The 23,770-nt window shown below is 38.3% G+C and overlaps 1 protein-coding gene across 1 annotated transcript; it reads right to left on the reverse strand.

The window, feature by feature from the left end:
• Window positions 1-1,280: 1,280 nt before the first annotated feature.
• On the reverse strand, window positions 1,281-22,738 carry LOC113075938 (estrogen-related receptor gamma-like). Its single transcript, XM_026248588.1, has 4 exons — window positions 22,673-22,738; window positions 14,040-14,168; window positions 4,210-4,625; window positions 1,281-1,791 (listed from the first exon to the last, which is right to left on the reverse strand). The coding sequence occupies exons 1-4, from the start codon at window positions 22,726-22,728 to the stop codon at window positions 1,655-1,657; spliced, it is 738 nt and encodes a 245-aa protein (XP_026104373.1). The 5' UTR covers window positions 22,729-22,738; the 3' UTR covers window positions 1,281-1,654.
• Between the last annotated feature and the right edge of the window lie 1,032 nt (window positions 22,739-23,770).

The following is a 23,770-nucleotide window of genomic DNA, read 5'->3' on the forward strand; positions in this document are numbered from 1 at the left end:
ATTCAAAACATTTTTTTTAATGCATGAGGTATGCATGAGGGTAAACTATGTTTGCGTGCTTTGGTTACGTCTAAAAAACTTCCACAATCTTTAAAAAAACAAGCTTGTGCAATGGTCAGAAGATGGTAAATGAGTCGTGTTGTATGCATGTCTAAAAAAAAAAGTATGTAAAAAATAGTAGCACATACAGAAATTGTTATTCTCAACAGTAGGGACTGTCATAAACCAACTAACAAAAACAATGCGCTACATTACAAAAAAAAAAAGAAAAAAGAAACAAATAATGATTATACATTGCTGAACTGAATTATTTGTATGCATGCTTTTCATTCTTTGTGTAAAATGCTTTAGAAAAATAAGAAAATTGATGCATGCATTTTTCAAATGACCCTTATTCATATGTAGAGGGGGACTTCTGTATTAAATTCAAGCACTTTACAACAAATGGTTGTGCCAGTGGGTGCCATTTTGATATATGTGCGTATGGGTGGCTAGCAGCAAGAACAAAAGGCTGCTATTTGTCTGGGTGCTCATGGGAGAAAATGCCATATCAAACATGCAACTACAATCCCTCAGACCTTTCTGAAAACAGGCCTCTACTTATCAATTACCTACCTGTCAGCGACACCGGCCGTGTAGGCAAATGTCCCTGCACAGGGCAACAATAGTGTTGAATGAGATTGCCATTTATGTTTGTATATGTGTGTGTAAGAAAAAGATGGATAATATGAAAAAGACACATTTCACATGGACAAAAACACACATACAGTATGTGTACACCCTCATGCTCGACGCAAACAAATGTGGCCTGTGGGGCATTTATGCTTGCTTTTGCTCTCCAGCTGAGTTGTTTTGGTATAATGTGAGCTGACCACTCAGGACCGCAGAAGGTAGGCTGGCCGCAGGGTTTGAGTATGTGTGTGTGCGTGTGTGTGTCTGGTCTTGTGTCTCTGTGAATAAGGTGCAGTCTACCTGATCTGGACTTAAAGGGGCATAGCGTTTGTGTCCACACACAACTGTGAGCCTATAAGTGCCATCATCTGCGTTTCTAAGAGGACCTGTTCTGTGAGTGACAGAAGCTTAGCCTACCTCTCATTCTCTCTCATGTCTTCCCCCTCTCGCCTATGACGGCAATTCTTTCAGAGGCAGACAAAACACTTCCTGTCCACCTGAATGAGAAGCGAGGAAACGAGCTGCCGTGCCGCATTTCTGCTGCTGAAGATATCAGAAAGGACGTTTTTTCCCGTTTGAAGGTTAAAGGCTAGTTCAGGCAGCTCCTCTGTAAACTTTTAACATCAAAAGCGGGAAAGCCTGGAGAGCCAGAGCCTGTTTCCACAGGAGAGCGGCGGTTTGAAAATAACTGCTTGTCCGTTTGGCAGACCTCTGAGAAAATGCCTCAAAGGCCGGCTCTCTAAATAATAACCAGTCTTGTTAGTTAGAACAGGGCCTGGAGGCCAAGGCAAAAGATGGTGTTTGGCTGACTGTGAGTGGCCCTTGAGGCACGAGGCCAACTGGCCCTTCAGTTTCAACCTTGACTTCATTCTAGACCTGTACTATTTTTTCCCCTTATGGAAACCTGTGCATTTCCTCAGAATTGTAGAGTGAAAAATACAGTTGCACAATGGATAAAATGTTCATTTCCTCTACTCCCCAACTATTTCTTATTGCTCTCACCTTCTCGCATCATGCCAACGGTCAGACACTTCATGAAGCGGCAGGCTTGGCAGGACTTCCTTCTGCGTTTGGTGATCTCACATTCATTGGTGGCGGGGCAGCTGTACTCAATGTTTCCTGTGGCGAGGCATGTAGAGAGAAGGAACAGAGAGTGTTTAATGACTGCAAACCAAAACACTGTCACATTTGATCAATTTAATGCACCGTTGCTGAATAATAATAATAGTAATAATTAAAAATCTTACTGGCCTCAGATTTTAGAAAAGCATTGATGTACTCTCAACAAATAAAATACTTTAAGTGCAAACCCAACCTCTGATTGACACTTCGAAAGAAGACACTGAAATACAGCAATCACTTCCCATCATATCTACATCATACATCTTCTCTTCATATCTGTGTGTGTGTGTGTGTCTGAGGGTTCAAAAGGCATGCAGAAAAGAGCCACTGGCTGTCCTCAGAGGTCATGTGTCACAGAGCTGTGTGAAGCTGGATAGGCAGGCTTTACTAAACCTAAACAAAAACCTGCAGGTAACAATTCACCTTTGAGTGAACTTCCAATCGCCTGGTGACCACTAAAACAGCTCCTCATCCTACCAATCCCACACATAAACAAACACAGAGAGCTACAAGTTTGCTACTGTGATTCCTGGCATACTGTAGAGTAGACTATTACAGCAACTTCTTTAAGGACCATGATGCTGTGAGAGGGAAAAAGCAATTATATATGCTTGGTACTGCAAATAGAAGCCTGATCAGTAATCTGGCACACAATAAAAACATTTAAATAGTTTTTGGCTGCATTATAAGATTTGCTTGCCAGATACAGTTATTTAATATAACAAATTTAGGGTTTGGAATGGCGTATGGCAGTGTTACAACTACCAGTGTAAGAAGAGAATTTGCTCTATAGAATGACAATTAGAACATAAATACGTGCACTCACACTTCTTGGGCTGAAACAGACTCTCTAATACACACACTCATGCAATTAATATAGCACCCGTCTGGGACCTCCACACTGATGAAATATTTCAGAGTTAATCAAACTTTGTAAACACTGATTTGTATTGACTTCTCTTCTGTGAACTGATGTTACCCCATTACAAAGCAGATTAGCAGCACGAGCAGGGGGCTAAATGCTCAAGACTGCTAATTCAACAGGAAACAGTATTTAAAGTACGCATGTCCATTAAACTGAGCTCCAATATACATTAGTCAGGTAATCTCCAGAATCCATTAGGGTCTTCGGATTGGGAGGAATGCATGTGGAATGGGGATGTGTGTGGAGATGTGAGGTGATTCTCATGAGGGCTGAGGCCAGTTGAGTGGTAACCAGCTGGGAATGTTTCAAGGGGGGAAAAAATCCTTGCCAATCTAATATAGGTGCTTTCCTACAGTACCAGTAGTTGAATGCCAATGGCTTGAGCGCTGTGTCCAGGTTATCAACACAGTGGAAAGGAGGCTATATGTGTGTGTGTTCCACTGATATGATAGAGTGATGTGATTGGAGTTAGGTGGCAGTCAATTAGTGCGATATCCATTGTCTATCACTCAAGTGGCTGCCGAGAGGTTTCAAACAAGATATAAAATGTCCCTAGCGCTTCCTTCCACTGCCTGTCTTCATACTAAATGCTACACTTCCATCATTCATCAGTCGCAGTCAAATGCCAATGAAGCTAATTACCAGAACATGGTGACAACCTGACCTTGGGGTGACCTTATACTACAGCTATGAAGAAGGGAACAGATTTGGGGATGTTCTGGGCTTCCTGAGGTGGCATTCTTGGTGTACACCTCCTATATTTTGCCCACCGCCTGGCTACAAGTGGCTCAATTGGGAAGTGATAGATGCAGGTTGTCAGGTGGCATTGGAAGAGTGCCACCGGAATGCCAGCTGCCAGTGATTTGAGTTGCCATGGCGTCCGTTCCGCCGCCTGTCCCAATGCCCCTAGCTAAACTGTGGTCTTGACGCATCTGCATCCCATAACTCACCAACCCTGCTCCGTCCCTCAAAAACCAGCCAGTCTGGATGTCAATAAATGTCCAGATGGATGGGATGTTTTTGGAAATCACCAAGAGTTTTATTGGCTAATGGGATGAAACATACCGATATGTCAAACCCCACCTTCTGAGGCTTTGGATTGCGTGCAGGCCAAGCATAATATTTGACCCATTTATTCAGCACCTACTTTGTTCCTCAGAGCTTCACTGCCACTTCTAAAAAACTAGCAGATGGGTAACTTCCCGGTATATTAATTGCCTGTAATTTCTTGTTTGACATAACTGATCGATCTTGTTAATCTGAAGCAACAAGACAAGAAAAGTTTATAAGCAAAAGCATTACCACCCTCTAGCTGTAAACGTCTACTGGACGGAAAGCTGCTTAAGTGGCATAAAGCCAGCAGATGTTGGATGTATGGAATTGCTTTGTGCACATTCTAGGACAATCCTACTTTGACTAAGTCCCTCTGACCCCTTGGCCTGACATGTGAACCTATCTGAAGTTCTAGCTGAAGGAGGGTAAAAGCCAACCTTGAATGGTCCTCTTGAAAAAGGCCTTGCAGGCCTCGCAGGATGCGACACCATAATGGTAGCCGGAGGCGATATCCCCACACACCAGACATAGGCGCTTGGGCATGGAGTTCAGCATGTACTCGCATTTAATCTGTGAGTCCTCCGTGATAGTGCTTGAGCAGTCCTCGTAACGCTTGGCTCCGGCACCGCTGGGACCCAGAGCACCGGTTGGGCCGTAAAGAGTGGGTGAGTCCAGACCATTCTGATGGCCATTCATGGTCGAGCTGTAGCTACCGCTGGCGTCTGAAGAGCCGCCGGGGCTGTGGTGATTTACGCTGTCCGTCAGTGAGGCAGGGCTGGAAGGTTCCGTCTTTATGTAGGAGGGGCAACTGGACTCAATGTGGCGGTCCTTGCTGGACATTCTGCAGAGCAGCCTACACGGAGAAAACATGACAAAACAAATACCAAAGTGTTAGTGACCATGACTGACAGTAAATAAAGTGTGTGGAAACCAAGAAAGTTATTGCCTGAGATCTTAATTGGTACCTTAGATGTTGCTATTTTTGTAAATTCATGCTAGTCTAAAATTTTATTTTCAGCAGGGGTGATTTGAAATGTCACCAACACCAAGCCATTAAGAAAATCAAAAGAAACAGAAACATAATACCCCCCCCACCCCCCACCAGCCCTTAAGAACAACTCTCCACTTCGCACATGGGTCCACCTGCGCCTTAGCCTGAGAGAACATTCAGCAGCTAAAAAAAAGCCCTGATTATGAATTCAGAATTCTAGTTTTTTTCGCATGTTAATGACTTCTCTGAGAAGAAACATAAGAGAATAGGCATATGAGAGCCAGTGTGCCACTGTCCCCTGGGTCTCACTAAAGTGTCTGAGTGGTTGTATATCTACAAGGCTGTAAAAAGAGTGCTAACATTGCTACTCTAGCATAGTGTGCAGCCAAGTTCTAAAGAAATGTGCCAAAACCAACTCGCACATGTCCTAAGAGTTTTAAATATATAAATTATATCTTACACTTACCATAATGGTATATTTGTAAAATATTATATGCACTTTTATATGTATTTGACATAATTTGACTTATTTAATAAATAATAGTGGTTTCAGTTTATTGTTAGTTATAATGTATATGTTAGAGTATATGTATATATATATATATATATATATATATATATATATATATATATAGAGAGAGAGAGAGAGAGAGAGAGAGAGAGAGAGAGAGAGAGAGAACATAGAGAGAGAACATATTTTTTCTTCAATACAAATTTGAACTCGGACCATTCAGATTCTTTTCCACTTGACAGGGCAAATAATTATCTGAAATTATTTACTGCTGAGTTACAAAGCATGAGTCAAAGCCTGCCTTTTCTCCTGGACCAAAATTGTCCATCTCTACAAAAAAGGCCTTTTCTTGTGATTGTGGATCAAGAGGTGGGATTCAGTGATCAAATACAACATGACAGATGAGCGTCTGCAGGGTGGAAGAGAAAGGGACAGTACGAAGAGCTCAGCACCATCACTCATTTTCCAGTCAATATCAACTTGTTCTACAAGACTCTAATCAGTGCGGAGGCGCAAAACAGTTCCATCATCCTCGCCTGTGGCCAGTCACCAACCACTCTCTCACACACACAAGCTCACATGCATTGATGTGCAGAAAACCAAAAAATCAACTAGACAGACACAAACATCCAGTATCAATCAAGTAACACAAACCGACACAAACATAGTCAAAAGCAGAGACTCTTTCCAAGCCAAACAAAAGAGCAGACTGACCACCCCAAACAACCACCCACCCTACATCACTTGATACCGCCAATCCTTTTAACCACCCCTCCACCCACACAGTCCTGGGAGAGAGGCATATTAATGAGTGCTGTAATTAATAGATATCTCTGCTCTGTCTTACAGGAGGCTTCAAGGCCTGCAAGAGTGGATTAACCATTTCCCCTGTTAACAATCCAAGAGACCCTGAGCTGAAGCATTGGTTGGTGGGGGGGGGGTGCACTTCACCACAACCCTGTCAGTTAGCTGCACTTCAATACCTTTAGCAACATAATCATTCAGGGACTGTTTGTTTTTTTTCTAAAATCCTCAAAGGTTTTGGGGGTTGTTACTTGAGTGTGAGGTCGTGCTTTAAACGCATTCTCTATTTTCCCTGAACTGCATTAGTGGTAAGGTGTGTAAAAACCAAGAAGATAGCAGAGGAGCAAAGTCGTTATAGTGACAGAAAGAAAGCATGGAGGATTTATACAAACAACACATCAGGACCATTTTAACATGGAGATGGAGGGGGACAAATAAAAGAGGCAGTCTGGAAGACCACACAAAGGTCTTTTTAATTAAGGAAGCCCGCTTCTAAATGAGGGCTCTAAAATCCGGTCAGCTTGTAAAAGAGGAGTTCTTCTGAGGCCCATAAAGCAAGAGAGAGTGTGAGAGCGAATGAGAGAGATCTTTAAAGAAACCAGACCACCTTACTATCAAAGGAATTTTAGAGAAACAGACTAAGCAACAAAGTTTTGGATTCTAGACTCTGAGATATGTAACAAATGAGAAAATATTGAAGTACTATAAACCTATTTTAAGCATGGAAATACTGGCTAACTGGCTAACTCACATGAGGATTTACAATAATTAATAATGAACTATATAAAATTAAAATAAATCATATCTAAAAAATAGATTATATTTACAGTGTGATTAGTGAAAATATTGACAGGCCAAGTACAAATCAGAAATGTTTTTTAATACTATGAAACAGTTTTAAATAAATTGAAATACTGGATAATTATTTTTTTATAATAATAATATAAATAATAATAATTTATTACTGATGCATCACCGACACACACGCACACACTCATACTCCCAGACAGGTGTCCTGGGTTGTGCAGGTATTCTAGAACATTCCAGTATGTCAAGGATGCATGTTGTGTATTTATACACAGTGTGAAGCCAGTTAAAATCAGTGAAAACAAGCACCACAGACTGTTTACACACGCATCATATTCTCTCATTCTATTTCGGGTAACAGAGACAAACTGGTTTTTGTGGGGCAGCTGAGAAAAACCCGCCTCCAGTCCTCAGTGACAGAGAATGTGAAGTCAAAACGGCGGGTAACAAAAGAGGAAAGGGCCAGCATTGTAAGAGCCCCTCATGCTTTACAGCGCCGCTCTTAAGGCTCTCAACAGGAGACACCCTGCTCTATAACTTTGACTGAAAGTTATGAGTGTTCTCTTTTTCTTGCACTCTTTCTCCTGCTCTTTGAAATTCTATGACTCTATTAATCCAAACCTGCAATATTCACAACTCTCTATAAATTCAATTGTCAGATGGGGGATTTTTATTCTAGGGCGCATTTGAATCCAAAATTAGAGGCAGTAAAATTCACATTAGCTCAGAGAGAAATGGAATTCTAAAGCCTATATTTTAGAAGAAAAGAAAGCCCTTACCGACAGAGGAGTGACTATTTGAGAGCTAATGATTTTATCTGTGTTCACCACTGCATGGTGTCGAGCTCCAATAGCACAGTGTGCCATTAACAAAAGGAACTCTTATACTGAAAAGAAGGAATTTAGTTTAAGTTTATGAATGGAAATAATAATAGTCAAGTGCAAGGGTAGAAAAAAGGCAGGCAATAGTCAGCCGAGAGACAAGGTGAAAAAAAAAAGAAAAAGCACAAGACATAATCGGTTGTTCTTTATTGTTAGGGACTTTATTGTGATTCATTATAAATAATTCCTGAGTTCGCAAATTTCTCGTAAATTGTACCAAACACTGTCATCATATTTAAGGTTCTAGTTAAAGTCTTGTGTGGTCTTAAAACAAAACAAAACTAAATCAACTTTTTTTTTTTTTTTTTTACTGAATATTGTTATGAATTCTGCTGATTTAAATAAGTAAACATGGTAAAGTTCTAGCTTGCTAACAAACACAAGGTTGTTGAAAATTTTAAGAATGATTTATAGTCCGTTTTGGAAGTATCTGTAGAACTGGGTTAAAATTATAAACAAAATTAAATGCCATCATTTTTCCAAAATGTTGCATAATAACTAATACCAATTACTGCAAATGGAAATATATGTGCAAAACTGATAATAGACAATAAATATAAATAAAATAAAAATTGAACAACGGGAAAAGCTAATTAGCTCTGCTTGCTATCGTCTCTCTAATCATGACCAATAATAATTACGTAGAGAGAAAATCTTGAAAGATAAGTCACTTCCAGTCATTTCCAAGAGTAACACAAAAATCTCAGATGTGCAGTCACTGTACAGTAGTGTATTCCTGATCTTATTCAGACTTCAAATATTTAAGCTGTCTATTTGTTGAAAGTTCAAATTCAGAGTGGATCTGAAACCAAAGAGATTATTATTTTTTTATTATTTTTTTTGTTCTCCTCTAGCTGTTGACTCTTTTTTATTTTATGTGCTCAGGCAAGATGTCACAAATCAGCAGGAAAACAATTTTTGGAAAACACAGCCACTTGGCAATGACAAGGTGTCATTAGGCTGTTTGATCCAGTGCTCTGACAACTATAGAGGTAAACATATAATCATTGCATTAAGGTGCAGCTACTGGGAGTTTCTCTCTCTCTTTCTTTGCCGGAAGCAGTAAGTCTTTGTGATCACAGATAGCTGGAGGCAGCACAGTCTGGAACAAAACTGCCCGTGAGAGCTATTGGCTGTTTAAATTAATATAGCACAAAATGTGGGGTAAAATGTTTTGGTGAGAAAAAAACCAAAAACATTCTATTATTATTATTATTATTATTATTATTATTATTATTATTATTATTATTATTATTATTATTATTATTATTGTCATATAAAACTAGATGTTTTAGGATTTTGTATAAAGAAAAAAATTACAGACAAAATGAAAAACATTAAAATAAAAGTGACCGATCAAATAAAACATTTCTGAAATATATTAAAAATATTCAATTAATTGCATGACGCTAATTATATATACTAAATAACAATAATAATAATAATAATAATAATAATAATAATTAGAAAAAAAAATTAAAAAGGTATTTTTCTGTTTTTGTACCCCAAAGTATTCCATTATTTTACATAACTAATTATACAAATATAAAAAAATGCATTCCCTAACATTCCTTAACATTTGTTTGATGTGCATTTGCTCTCAAGAAAGTTGTACGATACTCAATGAAACCTTATAAAACAGGAACTGAACTGCCATTGAACTGAAGGATACTGATTATACTTGTTCCCACATGAGAAATACAGACATGCGAAACAGGTTGCCTTTTCCAGCTGTATGGGCAGATCAATTGTTATAACATTACTGGGTTAGAAAGTAGTAATTCACTTCATTGTCGATAGACGCCTGCAAAATAACACCTCTGATTACATGCAATCAATGTGATAATGGCAAAAACACATTTGTACAATGGAGCGAGCTGCCGTAAAAATGCCAGCGGCAGACCAGTGGAGATGAGGAGCTAATGCTCCGCTGTAATAAATACTGCAGGAGGATCAGTAGCCCTTAGCAAAGCTCCTAATACAATACTGTAAATGCAGAGAAATAAGAATGTATATTTAGATATCTCGTTTTAAAAAAAAGTTAAGTCTCTGCAAACAATCTGTGTGGGGGAAAAACAAATTAAAATCTTTAAATAATTTATTGTCTGCCCCCCCCCCCCCCCCATTTTAATTTAATTATTCCCTTGTTCAATACTATTCCCTTGTACTAATACATATACTGTATATGCATACATATAAATGTAAAAAAGTTATAATAATAAAATAAGATACTGTATATATGTACAAAGTTCAGCAAAACAAAGTTTCAGTCAAGCTGAATCACTGTCAGAGTAAGAGGTCAAACTAAGTCAACAAGGCCAATCATTATTTCATTATCTGAGATTTTTGTAGGTAGGAGCGAGCGGCTGCTTCTTCGGCAGTGACAGCCCCTACAGAACAGGGCAGAGCAAATAACCGTTTGCTATTTTTCAATAAGCAATATGCCTAAAATCACTGTTTTACCGCTGTTAGAGCACAGAGCCCATCTATTCAACCCCAACAGGACAAGAGAGCAGATAAGCGAGGATGAGCCGCAGTGTCAAAGAAATGAAATTGCACGTAAATATAATATAAAAAAAAATAATGGGAGTAAAAAAATGGAGATTAAAAACACATTCTATGAAACAGATGGTTAAAGAGGATTTTATTCCAGGAAATATGACAGGCTTGTAAAAGAGGTGCTGAAAGCGGGCAAAAAGAGGGAGGGAGGAAAGGAGAGAAATGGTGGTTGTTTTTTGGTGAGTGAACCGGTGGAAGCCATGTCTTTAACCAGATCAAATTCTTGAAATTGGCTGTCATGGCAGGGTTGTCCTGAGTTATAGCTGTCTATCACCCCCGCTCGCGTGGAGACGCGCCGAGCTGCTGTCACCTTCCCCTGCCGCAAAGCATCTTAAATTTTCAACACAACCATCTGTTACAAAATCTAATTCAAATTCCGCCCATAATCGGGTTTACCTCTGTAATACCCGTTCCGCCACTCTCTCTCTCTCTCTCTCTGCAAGGAGCCCAGTCCCCAACCCTGAACGAAACACCATCCATGTCTGCAGGCACACATTCATTAGGGTAAAAGAAGAGGCGCAAACAGTCCAATCGTTTTTTCAGCATTGCTTTGATGGCAAAGATGGTAACATCACTCCAACTTCACTTACCAACAGAACTACCACAACTATGCGGTTTCTTTCATTATTAGTTGTCTGAGACAAGAATAATTTAATATATCTACAGTACTTGCTAATTAACTATATTCATTTACTATATATGTACTATACATAAACACCCAAAATATAATAATTTAAATAATGATACAAAAAAATACATATAAAAATAAAAAAACTATACGAAATATGTTAATAAAAATATTAATAGATATGAATGAAAAAACTTTCAAATATAATAGGAGTTATGATAAATGCATTATATTTAGACTAAAATGAAATTCAAGCATATCATAAATAATGTAATGTATCAACATACATATGAACCAGGAATATTATATATAACTAAAACTAAATATGAAATAAAAATAAAACAAAACAAAAAACATTTACTTAAAATAAAATGTTAAAATAAAATGTTTACTAAAATAAAATTAAAAAACGTACTTTTTTTTAGCTTGTCTCCAAAGCAACATTTCTCATTTTAATTTAATTATACTACGTACTAAAATAATTTAAACTAAAACTGAAGTATATAACAAAAAAGTGACAAAAACACAATCAAAATTACTAAAACTTTAACTAAAACTAAAATAAATAAAAAAATAATAATAATTAAAACTACAATAGCTGATATGAATATTTCATTGTCATTTTTCAAATTCAAACATCATAATATTAGAAAATATCATAAAATTAAATTAAAATTAAATTAAATTAAAATTGAAATTAAAAAAGGGGAATAAATAAAATAGATGTTTATTGATAAAAAAAAGTTTATATGACCTTTATCAATATCTTAAACATAATATGCTCCAACAAGACAAAATAACATTTCAATAAAATCAAACAACCAACATCTATTTCCAACAAGTGGCCTTTGCCCATCACATTCGGCCCTGAGACTCTGGAAAGATTGAAAGTATTAACACTACATTATAAAACACCTCAGTCTAACAATCCTCCCAGTTATAAACCTGCGATTCAATCCAATCTCCACCTCGTACTGCACCCCAAAGCCCTTGATTTCCCATCTGCGTTTAAGGCAATCTAATTTATTAAACAACCCGCTAAATTTACAGTAACAAGCCATCCCCTTGACAAATTAATAATTTTAGGACTATTTTATCATATAAATAAAACAGTGCCTCTGGAGGCTGAGGAGCTAAATCAGTTAGATTCTGTTTATCTGGAAAATGGCTGGCATCTGGGTAACAGCTCACCAGCAGATGGAGAGGTTTTTCCCCTGACCCCAGGACCAGGCTTCTGTCTCTCTCACTCCACTCAGAGATGAGACTTATCAGAGGAAGGTGTGTGCATGTGTGTGAGGAAGTGTTGAAGGTGGGTGTTCGCCTATTTCAGTAAAGCGATTTATTTATCTGAGCAGACGTCCACCAACGTTCAAAGTTCTTCTGGTTCACAAAGATCCCCTGAACTACCGTATTAATAGATGTTTTTTCCCGCAAATCTGTATGAATCTTATGCTGGCATAAGTGATCAAACTGTAAACTGTATGTGTTTGTGCATCACATGTGTCTATGCATATACAACAGTACTGATTTGATGGCCATCGGTGTATGATTGTGAATCTATGCGGGGGGTTAACCTGAAATCTTTGGATACAGCTGCAAGTGAAACATCCTGCTCTTTTTGGAGTGTGTGAATGTGTTTAACATGCCTGTTAGCATTAGCATTAGCTTCAACCCTGAATTTACACCAGTGACACACATCTAGCCCTTCAAAGTGAATAAACACAAGAGTTCAAATTGTGCTATGACCAATGTGGATGTTCATGGCGAAAGCCATGTCCTCCAGCTCCCAGCATGCTTTGTTTCAGGCCCATGGCGTGACACTAGATTGCCTGGCAGGCCTGTCTATCTAAAGCAAGACGCTCCGTCTACACTAGTAACTTGATTCTGATTGGCTTAGAGCGGAGAAAACTTCTTGTATGCGAATGGAGCCAAATTGGTTTAACCCAGACTAACCTATCTCAAATCCAATCCATGTAATACATTTGATGGCCCCCATCAAGTCACAGACGCCTTCTTTTAAAAGGTTTGAATAAATTTAAAAAAAAAAAAATTCCTCCCCTCACACACACACCTAACTAAATTCAAAAAACAAGGTGGACATTGAGTATTCAAAGTGACATAAAGCCATTTGCACTTTAAAAAAGACACTCCTATGAAGTACCTTTAAACACATAATTCATAATATAATAGGAATTATTATTAGATGTTTCACTTGTTTACAGTGAACATTTCATATTTGCAGTTTATTGCAATATATGTATACAAAAATAAATGAACAGAATAAAATGTAGCATTTGAAAATAAATCAAACAAGTGAAGGCACTTTTGTCTCTCTGACCCTTCAGTAACCTCTAAAGTAATAACCATAAATGACATTGAAATTACAAGTCAAACAAAGACATTTTACAGAAGATGGCCTGAGAGAGAGAGAGAGAGAGAGAGAGAGAGAGAGAGAGAGAAGGGCCTGGTGAGAACTCTTAACTGGTCACATCTGGCTGTATTTTATACGCAAATCAGCCCCCACTAAATCTAGATAAAACTCACTGACTCGTGATCAGAGCAATGATCTTCATACATCTAAATTTATATGCTAATCGGAATCCTTGAAGCATTTAACACATTCCTCTGCATCTGGTGGGGGCGACAACAGGCAACCTCTCCAACCTATACCAATACACTCAACAGAAACTTTCCCTATCCATATCTATAGTCCATTCATCAATCTATCTATCACCATAGCTTGAGGCAGATGTAAACAGATCCACTAACACACAGACATTGAGATATAAAACACATGAAAATGATCTGGTTACTCTGTAGTAGCTGTTTGCCCATCAATAGGAACAGTCTAGGACCAGGTTGACAGTGCACAATGTGTTTAACATGCAGAAATTAAACCCTGCAAGTTGACGACACACACATACACTGGATGAACTAGACTCAGGCACTGACTTGAATGAAGCAAGCATAGAGAAGTAATAGCTGGGCAGGCAAAACACAAACTCACATACAAACAACAAAAACACAAAATAATCACCAGAACAGATTTTGGCTTTTGATGACAATGTTTTTGGTCTTTTCCTTACCTTTGGTTATATAGAGCATGTGCATCACGCATGTGACTGGCCTCGATGTCGTATTGCTGTTGTGTTCTCCAAGCGCTGCATTTGGCGTACTTATCTTCGCTATTAACTTGGGCCTTTGATAAATTCATTCTACAACAAAAGGGAGAGCAAGAAAAGGAATAAAAACGAGGGTCAGTGAGATGGACTAAGGAATTCTGATAAAGAAGCATTGAGCCATTAACTGCTGACAGACAGTGACACAACTCGGCACTCTGTGAGAGAAAATATTCCTTCTTTTCCTGACCGCCATTCTTCAATGGATCAGCTGTAACTGTGTCCACACTAAGGATCTGAAGTTTTCTTTTGTTAATGCGAGGTGTTAATTGAAACCGGCCTTGATGTTTTTAATGCACAGACTCATCATTCTACAAGCCTCAGATTTAACAAGTCTGAAGTGTCGGGAGATAAAAGAAAGAATCAGGAAGATTAGCGCATGCCTGTGGCCCCTGTACACATCAGGGCAGGAGAGCCCGTGGCTTTATGGGACCCTCCGAATCAGAGGGGACAGAACACTGAGAAATGAACATGTAAAAGAGGAAAAGTTTGACATATGACGGTTTATTTTCTAAATGTCAGATGTTACAAGGACCGAAGGATCTTACTAATCAAAAATCTTACTAATCAAACTCTCAGCCGCAGGTAATCACATAAAAATCACATTAAAAAAAAAAAAACCTTCAAAAGGTGCCTCAGAAGATAACAAAAGACTGATTCAGGAGTGTCTGTTGCAGTTACTGGATGTAAATAACCCTAAGCTGTGTGTTAGTACAGCAAAATCCTTATACGAACTTATGGAAATTAATTGAGGACACAAAAAGTACCTATGAAAAACACCTGTGCACATTAACATACACTTTAAGTTCTCGATCAAAGAAGAAACACACATTTCTGAAGATTCCTGACTGTAGATTTTTTTTTAATGATAAAAGCAAAACACCGGAGAGCAAAAGAAGTGAAGTGTTACGAGCCACAGGCAGTGTGAGTCTGCCACACTCTCTAATTAACAGAGGAGGCCCCTAATTCTCCTTCTCCGTTCCAACTCAGCAAACATGTTCAATGTCATTAGAGCCGCACAACCCCCGACCGTCCCCACACTCGGACTGATGAAACTAATCACTCAACTAATGCTGTGCTTCAGCGGCTGTCTGAGAGAGCCCAGCCATGAAGATCTGTCTGTCTTCCCATCCTTCTCTTTCTAAGGCTCTCGTGATCGTTTCTGTCTATCTGTCTGTGATCAAGTTTAGGCATTTCTCGCTGAATGTTCATTTTTCGATTTTATTTTATTTTTTCTAAAAAAATCTTGTCATTTCTGCTTAAAGTGTAAAGTTTAGAAATTTCACCTCACATTGTAGTTTAAGTATTATTATTTATTTATTTTTGTATTATTATTATTATTATTATTTATTTATTTATTTTTGTATTATTATTATTATTATTATTATTATTATTATTTAGAGGCCTAATTAAGGACATTAAATATATTTAAAATATATATATAAATGTAAATATATATAAATGTCAATATATTTATTCCAGAAAATTGTGTTTTGAATCAACATTAGGGACTGTCAAATCATTTTGTTGCTAATTTGAGAGTTAATTCTGAAATTATACACTTCAGAGTATGTGTCTACTGTACCTCACAAACAGTGCGCAGAAAAGCATGTGCTATCTGTGTGTGTGTGTGTGTGTGTGTGTGTGTACGAGGCTGGTGAGCCAGTCAGAGCTTAGTGGAAAAAAAGCAACACAGACACACACAAACGTAATGTGTTGGCTTTAGTTCAGGGTGAGTGAGCAGTGGAATCGATAATCCCCAGCATCACGCACGCTACACGGCCTGATACACTCCTGTTTCTCTCAACTCTCTTTAACGTGACTTTACACACAAACACACTACTCTGCTCCCAATGCCAGCAGCATTAAAAGTAGAAAAGTAGAGTGCAATATTTTTTTTTTTTTCCCATTCGGGAGAGATGTGTAGACAGACCATGCTATATATAACAGGGCACATCATTAGCAACAGACAAGGATGAAAATTACATCAAAAGCAAATAAACTCTTTGACTTTAGTGATACAATATTAAACATCTGTAAAGAAATCAGAAAGGAAGATATGCATGTAAAATAGTACATTAACACAGCTGTAAATACATTTTATAAACATTTATATGAATTTCAAGTATAAAAAGTGCCTCTAGAAAAATAAGAGATAATCTTAAATGTTTAAACACATAAAAAAAAAAAAAACATGCACAGAAAGACATGCACACGGACGTATACAAACACACATTTATCTCAGTCATTCTCTAAACAATTCCAGAAAACAAAAGCTCTACTTCATCCGGAATGCTAAAGTATGGCTGATATTTCAGAACAGCACTTGTGACAGAGCTATGGAAATAACATGGTAATCGTGGCCTCTGAGTATATACAGTAAAATAGTTTATTCAAATTTAGGGAAATTAATTAGGGAAGGATTGCTGGATTGCTGAGCACAGTCAAAATATGTACTTGAATTTGTACATTTGTACAGCACATCACATGAATCACTTACTTGCATTTAGGGCTACATAATTTTATGAAATAAAAAAGAAATAACAGGAAAGAAATGAGAATTAACCTACATAAGTTTATCAAATAAAAAAGACACAGAAAATAAAGAGGAAAACAGATGTTAAAATAAAGAAACGGAAAACAAAGAAAAACAAAAAGGACAAATAATAATAATAATAAAAAAATTAAATACATGGCAAAATGATGTGGTGGTTGTGCCTAAATGACATCTGATCATCCCAATAAAGCACGTATTATACTAACACTGATTCAGTTTAATTAACATTTTTAAACTGCCTTTTAGTTTTTACTATTCTAATGATAATAATAATAATAATAATAATAATAATAATAATAATAATAATCATCATCATCATTATTCTCATTATTAATTACATTTATTATTACAGTTTAAACAATAAGAAGTAAAGGGTATTTTGTTTTAGAAATCAAAGGTTGGTCAAACAATGAAAACAAGAGTAACAGCTAAAATGAAGTGTCACTTCAGATCAGTGGGAAAAACAGGCACTTCTAAAGGAGAGAATGGATCTATAGGGATCTACCTGAGCCCATTTCATGCTTCTGTCAAAACGCCTAATACTGTATCAATGCGGACAAGGATTAACATGCAGGACAATGAGCTGAATTAAGCCAAGTGTGTGTGTGTGTGTGTGTGTTGAGTTGCGGCCATGCTCTGTGACTCACTCATGTGTTGCTATTCCATCTGTTAATACTGGGGGTCTGATTGATTAGACAGGTGCCATTCTTCCTTATGCAAGAATGGCCGCCCCATGCATGGTAAATGCCATGCCTATATCCCTCTCTCTCTTTTTCTCTCTTTCTCTCACTTCTTCCTGAGAACTCACACAGCCTGGTTACTCATACCCTGCAAATTACCCAGTCCTCCAACCAACTAAAACATGAACATGAACAATGAACATTCAAGCATTAAACATTTAAACATACAGAGATGCCTTTAAACACACACAAATAGACGAATAGACATGTTACTCCTTAATAACAGCTTTTGCTATTAAATGCCACTGTGTTAGCACTATCATGTCACAGACACCACTGGATGTGGCTTTAACCATGTCTTGTTATTGTAGGTTGACAAGCACGTGATTCAACCTTTGGGGGTTGAAGGCTGAAGAATGGGACAGGTGGAATTAAACGCAGGCCTCGCACGGAGGGGCAGCACAGGCAGCGTGGCCGGCCACGCGGCAGATGGACTGTCAGCTTTAATATGACAGAGCGCGTGCGGGCGCTCCAACCTGGAAGCATGCGGCTCTCTATGGGAATGCAGCCGCTCGCCCGCGCAACAGGGGCTGGGAGCAGACGAGAACGGAGCTATGATGCGCAAATACACCCATCTGACACATCACACAGACATGCACAGGTCTACTATTACATCCCGCAAAGTATGCAAAAAAAAATTGTCTTGCTATCTGCAGATAGATGTGATGCAATTGCTAACTCCGAGTTCAAACAGTGACCTGGGCTGCAGTCAGGTACATCCCTACCCTGTCTAGAAAAACTACAGCACAGAAGCAGATTTGTTCAAAAGCCTCCCATCAGGATCACTTTGACAATCTACAGCAGGGCAGAAATAACACTCGTTTGAATGGACTCAAAGTAAAGAAATTTTGCATTCTAGATGAAAGAGAAACAATAGCTTCTGTTTGCCTAAGAATTTCCACGGGGACACGTTTAAACAGGTTTTAAAAAGTCAAGCTAAGCAAACACAGCGAGATAATGTACATAAAAGTGCTGTTTTAAAAAGTCATGCTAAGCAAACACAGCAAGATAATGCACATAAAAGTGCTGAAGAAAATGACATGCACAGGCTTGATTTAGCGGCATTTGAATTTCAATTACAGCACGTTTCTCCAAGGATTTCATCATTCTGGTTTATTTGAGGGGGACAAAATGGCCTGAAGGTGTGCATATAGATACTAATATATATATATATATATATATATATATATATATATATATATATATATATATATATATATATATATATATATATATATATATATATATATATATATATATATATATATATTAGTTGGGCCTTACAAGCATCTCATCTCTCTCTCTCTCTCTCTCTCACACACACACACACACACACGTGATGTATAACATGAGAAAGCGCAAAGAAATATTTCACTGTCACCCAGCTGGGCGATTGATTTCCCTTTTTCTGTTACAAGACCAACATTTCTCAATTATACTGAAGACAAATTAAGATAAAATAGATTCAAAAATCAGTACGGATTCACACCACTAGAACTGGAGAAACTTAACTGGCTTTGAAAGCGCTAACATCAGTTCTTTCACACAAATATGTTCTTGTTCAGCCACACATCACCATTAACAAATGTAAACTCCAGTTATATCACTTTAATAATAATAATAATACAATAAATATTTTTTTTAAAAATCGAGATCCTGATTTTCATCTTATATTCTAATTATCATTAACTTTACTGTGCTAGTATACTTCTAAAACTATTTTACACTAACATATTTTTTAAATACAAAACCAGCACATTGTTGTAATTCATCTTCTGTTGAGAAATAGCCAAACAGGAAGTAAAAACAGATTCAGAAAAGCTACATCCACATGCCGATAGACAAACAGTGAGTCTGCTGGGAGCCAATGGAAAACGCAGTGGCTAAAAGCACTATTTTTACACCCTTATCTAGCCCTCGTGGACCCTCCTACTTCTGGAGTGACCACACTCCCTATTGACCTGCTGTAACTGTATCCTGCAGGCTCTCAGCGCTCCGTGCCTGCTCTGCCTCTCTCTGGCATACAGCAGACCGAATTATCCACAAAATAAAGACAGAAGAAAACGGGAAACCAAGGTGGGTCATTATTATTATTATTTTTAATTTTTTTACGCAGGCAAGCAGATCTCAGCTGGCATGTCGCCTGTTAAAACCCTTATTCAACGTCTCCTAAAAAAATACAAATAATAAATCGCTGCACTGCGTTCGGAAAATCCTGATGGATTGATGCATAAATCACACAAATTGACAACTGCATCATCAGGTTCTTACACTCACGTCCGGCTGTGTTTTTTCATGTGCACGGCACCTGCGTGCGACCGTTTCACATGAGTGTGTGCGTCTGTTCGACATGCCACTTATTGCACTTTTCAACAAAAGGGCAAAAATATAGCCCCCCCCCCACCCCACCAGGCCTCTCTTTTCTCTCGGATGACAAGCCGCTGGAGGGGCCGGGAGGGAGGGGGCTCTCTTTTAACTGGAGTTAATTACCCTTGGAATGCCTCAGACCCCTTCAAATAAAGGGAAGTCGCAATGCTCTGTCTCCAATAAGCAGGACAGCGTAAAGACAAAGAGTGTCCAGACAGTAATCGACAAGGGGCCACGAAAGAGAAAGACGTGCAGGACGAGCCATGACACCTCTCACACAGGGGAATGGGATGGAGCCAAACCAAGACTGAATGGCAACAAAGGCCTCCTCGTTCACACACACTCACCGCACATGGCAGAATAAATAAATCTGTGCTGTACATATTGACATCATTTGACAGATGAATTAAGTAAATGATTTTATAAGGAGATTAAATGGAAATTTAATTTACACAGTATCTCTTTATTCCTGCTGATCCCAGCCTTTGGGGTTTCATTCGCCTCTCGCACAAGAGAGAGAGAGAGAGAAGGGAGTATGAACGGTTATAGAGGAAACGCAAAATCAAGTTTTCTTTAAGGGCCACAGGGGGGTTTCGGTGTTTTAAAATCATCTGCAAAAGCAACAAAAGGTTGAACATGCATGAGTGAACGCTCAGAGACACCTTCTGAATGATTCTGCACTGAATTATTCAGCCCACTGCAGAGTCCAGCAATGATTTTACACACATGACACCCGTGTTTCCAGTGGACATTCACACTCCATTGCCTTTAAAAAGCTGACTGCTTGAAATGGTGAAATTAAAAATGTCGAGCATTAAGTGTTGGTGTAGATTTCTTACTCTCCTTTTTGCTTGAAAATTACATTTATTACATATATGTGTGTGTGTGTTTTAGAAATATACAAAAGGTTTTGAATAAAAAATAAAACAAATAGAAAAAAAAACATGCATGCAATTATATGACAATCTTATGAGAAGCTGCATGAATTTCTTTGTGTAAATATTGAAGTCTCATACAAATGTCCTCACTCATTCGTTTAACAAAATTGAAAACACGCAGAACAATCAAATTTGGACACCACATATGTAACATTTATTTTAAACATCTATTTTTGTTTTTATTTGTTCTTGAATAAACCGTCTTTAAAATATTTGTAATAAAACAAAAACAAATAATTTTTAGACATTCAGATTTAACCTAAATAATAATGATATTAATAATAATACAAAAAGATAAAAGGTTCCCATCATAATCAAAATAATTGTAAGAGAAACATGCTCCATAATATCTCCATCTGTGAATGTAAATATTAAAATGAGCGTGCAGATGTAAATGTACATGCAGACGTTGAGAGTCTGTAATTATGATAATAGCTAAACCACCACTTGTTGTTATTACCATATTAATATACTAATTAGAATCTCAATAGTCAATTTGTGCTAAAATAAAGATCAAACAGCGAGCAAGAGCCAAATGGCTAAAAGGCTGTTTGGAACCGACACTCTTATCTCCAAATTTCCTTTCATGAGTCTGAATAATCCAGTTAATCTAATGATCCTGTGCGGGATGTGTGCCAACACATCCACACCACTGCTGTCATTCCATCAGCAGGCAGTATTTTAAATCTCAATCACTAAAAAAAATTCACTCTCACAACTACGTTAGCATATGTTCTTCAGGTATGTTTATAAATCGCTTTCTGGCTGAAGTCGAGCATGCTTATGTGTTGTATTGTGCAGGACAGCGACTGAAGGTTTATGAGACCAGGATGGTTACCGATTTTTTGAGCTTTCTGACCCTTTTCAGTGCCTTTTCTCCTTTTTCTATATACTCTAGGTGTTGTCAGGTCACACACAGTGTTTTTTTTTCTTATCAGTATTCATATGCAGCAGAGGGCAGAGGTTAAATTTTCTGCTGTTTGTTTAATCAAACTTGTACATGCATTTTTTCTGTTACATCACTATTTTGTCAGATTCAAGAAGCAAAGACTGTCGACATAATGCATAATGTTTTACAAGAAGACACGACTTACAGGAATTAAAATGTATTCTTTTGACAATTAATTTTTAAATTTGTTTTATAAAATTCATTTTTCAAGAACCACTATGAATGTTTTTCTAATTGTATTTCTCACCTAAAATGTTTTTTTTTTTTTTTTTTTTTTTTTTTTTTTTTGCTATCTCACATGATTTTAAACAAGCATGATTTAGTCACAAAACGAATCAAAATAACAGATACTTAGAACAGAATAAAAGTCTACATAAATCTGTCAGTGCAATACCTGACGTCTAAATCAGTGTATTTGTGTTTCCTCGCTCTGTGCTGACAGAAGCGAGCGGGACAGAGATAAATATGAAGCTTATGAGCTGTTCTCTCTGCTGGATCCTGGACCATCCGCTCCTGCACTCAATCCCTCTCCCTCTCTCTCTCTCTCTCTCTGAGCCAGCACACCGTCTTTAATACATTTAGCGGGCCACATGCTGTGCAACTGGTCTGCGATTCAAGCCACCTAAGACCATTTTCTCCTTTCTATCCCATGGCTTTCATCTTCCCCTCCTCCCTTGGCACTCTCTCTCTCAGGTTGTTTTCCGTCACACACTCCTAATGATTTACATAAAACACACATTGCCCTGTCAAAGCGGATGCAGATTGCTGTAATAGTGGATAAGCCACCAGCTACCGGCACAGCGCATGTAGCCTACGCACCCACACTCAGCTCCAGACGCTACCTGACAGTGAAAACAACCTTGACAAGGAGGACCACGGGTGACCACATGCACACATAAACACACAAACAAACCAGGACAGGAACTATACAGACATAACAGTCTAGCCGGCCACACAAGTAGAAGTAGAAGAAATGAAAATGCACCTACTGTTGTTCGGAGTGCAGGGAAAAACACTCAGGGAGCGAAAGTTCTACCGAATCCATGTGCACTCTGCGATCATTTTTTTGAGCAAACCTCTTCTACAAATTAAAGTTTTCTCTCTCTCTCTCTTTGGCTTCTCTGTGTCTGCTCCTCTCTTCCTCTCTCTGTACCTCCTCCTCCTCTCTCTCCCTTCCGCGACTGAGCAGTGCAATTAACAGGACCGTTCTCCCGGTGACAGCCTATAGGCACAGCCAGTTGGGACCAAAAGCTCTTGCACTCTTCTAATCAAGGACTTAAAGCCACGATTGCTGCTCATTAATATGAAGCAGGGCTTTGCATATGCAGTCCCCCCGGCCCTCCCGGACACCAGATTGGTGGCTTCCCAGCCAATTGGAGTGAGACAGGGCAGTGTCTGTTCCCACAGAGAGATGGAGCAGAGAGAGGGGAGGGGAAAGACAAAGAGCGAGTGAGCCAGAGAGAGAGAGAGAGAAGGAGGGAGGGGGAGTGGTGTAATGAAGGGAAAGTGGGGGTGAGAGAGAGTTTAAAGAAGCAGCCTGCGTCTCTCCCTCAGCAATGCTTATCAGCTTGCGCTGTCAAGTGCACAGATAAAACCACTCACTTTGTTGATACAAAACATTGTGAATGAAGCCGCTTGCTGTTCGCTTTGCATCCGCCTCTGTTTGCTTGCTCATTTGTTCCTTTCTTCCACCTGCATGGGGAACATTAAACGATTGAGTTATAAGCAATCAATACATTTGAATTTAAAAGTACTGTTTGTTTTACAATGAGAAAATGTAATTCTTCTGACTTCCGAATGTTGTTGTACACTTTGAGTAAATGGAAATATTTGAATTTGAGGCGACAGAGAGCTGAAAAACCATAGCAATGGACTGCAACTTCATAACAGCGGCCCAAATGTGGAAGTGAGGGAGTGGACACACCACTGACAGATACAGCGAGAAAAGGATGAGGAAAGATCAAAGGCACCCCTTTGTTTTACAATGATTGAGCCACATTTGCAGGGCATCCAGGCTGTGAGTATGTGTGTGTTTACGTGCATGTCACAGGCTCGCTGTATTTCCAGCAGCCGCAGGGAAGATATTG

Source organism: Carassius auratus, unplaced genomic scaffold, assembly GCF_003368295.1.
Source record: "Carassius auratus strain Wakin unplaced genomic scaffold, ASM336829v1 scaf_tig00018063, whole genome shotgun sequence".
NCBI lineage: Eukaryota > Metazoa > Chordata > Actinopteri > Cypriniformes > Cyprinidae > Carassius > Carassius auratus.